The sequence below is a fragment of the Cariama cristata genome, unplaced genomic scaffold (genome assembly GCF_000690535.1).
Source record: "Cariama cristata isolate BGI_N322 unplaced genomic scaffold, ASM69053v1 scaffold6008, whole genome shotgun sequence".
NCBI classification, from domain to species: domain Eukaryota; kingdom Metazoa; phylum Chordata; class Aves; order Cariamiformes; family Cariamidae; genus Cariama; species Cariama cristata.
Window position 1 is genome coordinate 66,800 of NW_009632731.1, and position 6,477 is coordinate 73,276.

The 6,477-nt window shown below is 38.1% G+C and overlaps 1 protein-coding gene across 1 annotated transcript in view; it reads right to left on the bottom strand.

Moving 5' to 3' along the window:
- The window catches only part of CDH2 (cadherin 2, type 1, N-cadherin (neuronal)), a gene marked incomplete at its 5' end in the record, with an annotated part of 33,987 nt that extends 28,290 nt beyond the window's left edge, over window positions 1-5,697 (bottom strand). Inside the window, 2 exons of the mRNA XM_009706469.1 lie at window positions 4,330-4,502; window positions 5,553-5,697. Of these exons, the coding sequence (XP_009704771.1) occupies window positions 4,330-4,502; window positions 5,553-5,697 (318 nt within the window). The remainder of the gene's footprint in view (window positions 1-4,329; window positions 4,503-5,552) is intronic.
- Between the last annotated feature and the right edge of the window lie 780 nt (window positions 5,698-6,477).

A 6,477-nucleotide genomic window follows, 5' to 3' on the forward strand; every position in this document is an offset into this window, starting at 1 on the left:
ATGCTTCAAATACCACTGAGACGAGGACAGACTGCCTGCTTCCTACTCTCAAAAATCAAAACCACTTTATACAGTTAATGCTACTATCACAGATTTAACAATGGTTTTCAAAGGGGGAAAAAAAAACTGAGTGCATTTTATACTAGAACAGGGTAAGTCCTCAAAAGCATTTGAGAGAACCAGGCCAAGGTAGGTTTGTTGGTCCAACGGCCACAACTGCCAAGGTTTTGTTTCAGCCAAGCCCACATATGAAACCGCAGTTGCAACTTCTTGAGATCGCTATGGAAATTGAAGATGTCAAGGTTAACAGAGACGAGGAAGGGCACTGGGAGAAAGGGGGAGAGAAGAACCACACAGGCTATTTCCATAAATGTTAAACACCCCGGCCAAAGATGGTCGCCGCCGCCTCCCACCTGCCCCGCGAGCCAGGCGCTCCCCTCTGCTGTCATGGCTGGAGTGGGGCCAGGGCTCCCTCAAGCACAAGAAGTGCCCAATGGAGACCCGACCTCAAACTGGTTAGCTCTTTAAAACAAAGTTGACAAGGTTGTACTTAAATTTACAAAAAACCAAAAAAACAAAAAACACCACCACACACAAAAAACGCCACAAAAATTAAGAAGATTTTTTTGTGTAGAGTTGCTGAGAAGTTGATCTTGACTTGCTGATGGTTTCTACCATGAAATGCAAATATTGTGCATGCTTTTTCATTCACCAGTTCAGTATTCTAGTTTGGAGAGAGCTACGTATTATCACGCAGATCTTTCCAAAAGAAAACGCACAAACACAAGGAGTTGCTATTACTTTGAAATAATGCTTTCATGAATGGTTTACTAACGCTGGCAAAACCTTTTGGCAAAACAGAAATACTTAAAGAAAAGCATACTTTTTTTTCTACTTGGTACCTTATTTCCTCCCACTACTTAAAGAATGGGGTATATGACAGATTACTTCTCACGGAAACAGTTTACAAAAAGGCACTACAGATATCAATACAAAAAATAAGCAAGGCCAATTCTACTGATACTATCTAACTTTCCTTCAAATTTTGGCCAGATACTATGACAGACATTAGAGATTTAATGGCTAGGCATGCCTCCAAGCAGCAAATATGAGTCACTGAACAAAAAAGTTTTTAAAATAAGCTGTATGAATCTTTATCTCCCACTGAAGATAACTTATGGTCATGTCCTCTTTCACAACAAAAGCCCTTACAAAACATCCCAAACGTGTATTACTATATATGCATCCCGCAGTTCTTTAAAAAAGCAAAACTAATATTATTTATACAGAAATGCAGTATATATGTTTAATAATGCATAAATATGTATATGAATTCTGATGTGGAAAATATACTTGCAAAGTGACCTTCAAAAGGCTTAAATCAACATCCTAAAGGTTTCCTTCACGACACCAACTAGAGAAGCAGTCACAAGGGAATCAAAGAAATACTTTTACCACTTTCATCCAGGAAAAAAAAAATACACTTTACTTATAGTGAAGCAATAAAATCTAGAGCAGTATTGTAGCAAATCTTGCAGCCAGATGAATCTACGTTATTGAAACAGCAGGTGCTTCTGAATCATCTGGGTCTTAACACATTGATCCCAAGAAGCAAATTTCATTAAGGAAACTCCATTGTTATTACTTGGAGACTCAACTTTGGTACAATCTTCTTATTTAATTCCAACAGAAGCAGCGCATTAGAAACTGCCCCCAAAAAGTGCCCCGAAAGACAGTGTATATGTGTTTTTGTTTGCTTGTTCTTTTTTCTCCCCTTCTCTGCACTCACATACAGAAGATCAACTGCTGGGAATGAAATTTCAGAAATTAACAAGCACACAGCTTTCCAAGCATGGGGAAATTGGGGGATGCGGCTTTCCTCTTGTTACTGTGGGTTGAGAAGCAGCCAGGAATAAGCCGTGGAACATGTGTCAGCAGCCTGCATGGAGACTTTGCAGCAACACATCCGAAAACGAACTGGCAGCTTCAAGAAAGAACGCAGACCCCATCAGGTCACATCTTTCCACTTCAACACAGGCCAAATAAAAGAGCACTTCACTGAATTAACCTCACGTGAGGCAGGAATGTCGGTGCGTAAATTTAAGCACCCTGCCTGAATTCTTTGGCACCTCCAGCAGTAAGGCAGATGTTTTAATGCTGAAGTGAATTCCACAGCAATAGTGGAAGAAATAAGAACAGCTGGATCTCATGAAACAGCATCTTTTGGGATAGCAAGTAAAAGATTTCTTCTGCCTTGAGCTGAGTCCCCTTACCTAAGCAACTCTCCTCTGCATGTTAGCACAGATAATGCATTGTGCACTTTAATCTAAAATACTAGCAGATGAGGAATGCTATCAGAGGAACCTCTCCTTTTTTTTTTTAAAGTCTACAACACTTATGCTCCATAAATAACATGTCACGTAATTTAAGAATTTAAAATTGTGTCTAGTATTTTATGAGCCTAATGAGAGCTTTAGAGAGTCAAGACTTAGAGAAAAGGGCAGAATGGCAGAAGTGGATAGCCTAGCTGCGGTTCGTGGACAACAAGGAACCTTGTGCAACAAGACATTCCCCAGGCCAATGTCAGAAGACCTGCTCAATTCAGATCTGGCTTTCTAGACTTCTGGTCGTTTTAATTTAATTGACTTCCACAAAATGACTCAGGAAATGAAGGAAGCAAAGGAATGGCTTGGGAAGGAAACCATTTTATCTCATATTAGTCTAATTTAATATCTGAATGATTTAACATTAATCATTAATATTCAAGACGTGCAAGAAATGTTTATAAATACTCATTTGGGTATCAGTATAGTGATCCATCAGGAAAACTGATGGCAAATGACAAAGCTTCTCCAGCTGTTAATGAGAGGGTCTGAGCTCCACAGACAGCTGGCTGCTTCTGAGTTAAATCACTCTGGTACAGCTATTCACTAAGTACGAAAACTCAGAGTTATTGCTCTGTCCTTCTGAAAGTTCACCTGTCAGTGGTGACCAGGGGATTTTAAAAGCAAGGGCAAAGCTGCCCATCATTCTTTTAATTTAACAGAGCAATACTGTAAAGTTCAGGGTTTTCCTTTCCTCAAATCCATCCTCTTCAAAACCAACTTAAATAGAATGAATGTTAATAAAACTTTAAAAATTAATTGCCACCTCTAACAGTCTGTTTAGCTTTTCAAACTGAAATGCATCAGAATATTAATAGCCAACCCAGAGTATCAGAAAGTATTTTTGTTCTCCATTTTAAATAAGTATAAGCAAACAGCTAGAAGCTGAACAGCAAATCCAGTTTAAAAAAAATCTTCAGATTTAATGAGCTAAAATGAGGTTAGTAAAACAGAAGTTGAAACAAGATGCACTAAAAAAAATTTGTTTGGATTTTATAGTTTGTTTATAAAATAATGCTTATCTCTTGTGAAGTTTTCAAACAGTTCAAAAGCACAGTTAGTCCACGTGACAGATCTGGAGTTGGGAGGGAAATATTTTCATTCCCACCTCACAGATGGGTGAACCAGAGCAGAGGATCTGGCATCCTGCTTCTCCAGTGGTGGGCACAGCGAAGAACTGTCTAGATAGAATGGGACTTGCCCAGCATCTAGCAGGGAATTACTGACAGTCAGATTTATTTTTTTTTTTAAAAAGTTTTTGAATGTGCATCCAGGCCTTGAGACAAGTTTCCATCTACGCAGTTTCCAACACTGACTGGTTTATTTCTTAGAAACATGCTTTTCAAATTTTAAAATTGGTAATATTTTTCCAATTTTATTTTAATAAGCAAAATGCAGATCAGAAAATTTCTGCAAATTTAGCAACACAGAACCCAGAAGTTTTCAAATATTTACGACCTCTCTGTGAAAAGCAAGCAAGAGGACAGAGGGAGGATGGCTGCTCTCTTGGAGCTTCCAAAAGAAGTAAAACGTATAGCCAGCTCCATTTTCCATCTATTCTTTGCCCATGGCAAGAGGAAAGGGCTGGAGCTGAGGAACACCTCCCATCTCAGCCCCCAGGCCAAGCACCTGAGGTGATTCTGCTTTAGCGTGTACCTGTTCCGCAAAAGCAAACAGGGGCTTATGAGACAAGATTCTTTCCACGACCCCATGGAACTGTTGTGTAGTACAGAACGTGCGGCTCCAATTTCCATCCCTATCCTAATTTCCTCTTCTCTAGGTTTTCATACTCTGGGCCTAGGACAATGACCAGTGCCAACTGGGTGAAGAAAGGGAGACAGTTCAGATCATGGAGGGGGAGAAATATTTGTAAGTTACTAGCAAAAAAAGTGCATCTTCACAATATTAAGTACAACTCAGCCTATGGGATTAAGACATGCCGTACCTCTCTGTCAAGCCCAGCTGCTACGGTGATAATGTCACCGGTCTCGTTGTTGATTGTAAACATGTTTGGAGAGGGGCTGCTTGGGGCCTGTGACAGGATTCTGTATCTCAGCATCCCATTCTGTGCATTGGGATCATCAGCATCGATGGCAGTAACAGTCATCACATAGGTTCCTAGCAGCAGGATAAATAATTGATGTTATATAAACAGTTTACTCAGATTACACAAGATCACTTACAAGTAATGGTCAAAGCATGTATTTCTTTTGGTAAACTCTGCACATTCCTTCTCTTACTTAAAACAAACTGGTTAAACCCAAGACTCACCAACAGAATAATTAAAATACATAAGAGGCGATAAAAATACTTTGTGTTTATAAAATATCAGATTTGCTTATAAGTGAAGAAGCTCCATAAACAATGAAATCCTACAATTCTGCCATAAATAACATTTCTGTAACAACAGAGCTTCTCACATTTAGATAAAAACATTATTAATTGGGCCAAAGGAAATATACTTAATGTTCAGAACTGGTGCACATACTGGTAGTGACTGAAAAATCAATGTAAATAATACTTTCAAAGGTCTTTGAGACGCATCTCAAATGCCAAGTCCACACTGCAAAGTGAGAAAATACATTTCTTGTGCTAACCTTTCTAAAAAATTCATTTTGCACTACTGAAAAATTAAGAAAGTGGTTTCAGCCATAGTGCAAACTTTAGTCTGAGTTGATTAGAATTTTAATGAGATATGAACAACATTTAGGGTTTTCTCGAGAATTTAAATGAAATTGTTTGATTTCAAATCCCAGTATTTCCAAAGCATCTGAGATTCAGAACTAGAACTGGATCTGCTGATATTTCAGAAATTTCTTATACCCTGACATGTGAACTAAATGAACATCAATGGCTATCATGAACATAACTGTAAGAACTGTGAAATTATATATAGGATTTTCAAAAACAGGAACCTAAAAGTCATATTCTTTAAGCCTTCTCTGGTTTAGTTTACGTATGTAATATTTTCTTCTTTTGGAAATCAATCCTAGCATGCTAGAAGTGAATTAAAAATAAGGTGAGATACTAAGATAGTATCAGAGATTTTGCTCATCAAAATAAAGACACCTTTCAAAGTATCGCAAGGTCTGAAGGCACCCCCTTCACCACCTTCAAAATAATACTGCATACCTTTTTCCTCCCCGACTTTGAAAGCCCATGTATTACCTGGCTTTGATCCTTCAGGGACTGTCCCATTCCAAACCTGGTGTAAGAACTCAGGTCTATTGTCATTCATATCAATGACATTAATAACAATGTCAATAGGATTTTCCACCTGGTTTCCATTTACATCCACTGCGTGCGCTCTCAGCTGCAAAAATCATTAAAAGTATTACAATCTGCACAACATACAGGCACAAATAGATACAACAATGGTGACAGGAAGTTTCAGGCCACACATTTTTAGCTCAATGTATTTTGTTATCTGCCACTGCTCTCTCATATCAACCTTTTAAGTTCTCAGGTTGCTAATGGGACTGCTGTTCAGACTTCTAAACTATTCTAAGTTGCAGATTTACTTCTTTGATTTGCTGAAAAGTATTTTGAATCATGTAATTTTGATTAATACCAATGCCTACACTCATATATAATTCTGTTTTTAATAATGACCATTAGAAAACAGACTCTAAAAGTATGCAGATTAAACAGCTAACAACTTATTAAGAATCCATAGGGAATGAACACTGGCATCACTTTCAAAAATTCTTTACTGATATTACGTATATTGAATAGACATGAGTGCATAGAAAAAGCATATAGAATGTATTTGTGTTACCTGGAACACCAAGGTAGGGTTTGTGATAAATCAGTCAGTAAACACACTGAAATTCCAGGCTAAAATTAAGCTGAAGTTTATGGACTGAGTTTCAAAGATACTGAGACACTTAAATTTAATGCCCTGATTGTCAAAAAGGGCTGAGTAACTACCTTTGACAGTCAGGTTTACCTAAATCATCTTAAATTGGACAGCCAAAAAAAGGAACACAGTACTTTCTGAAAACATAAACCTATGTATCCAGGCCAGAGCCCGGCAACTGTTAGGCAAAAGAGCAACTTTCTCCTATAGCAGCCCTGCTGAAGCCCATTTTAA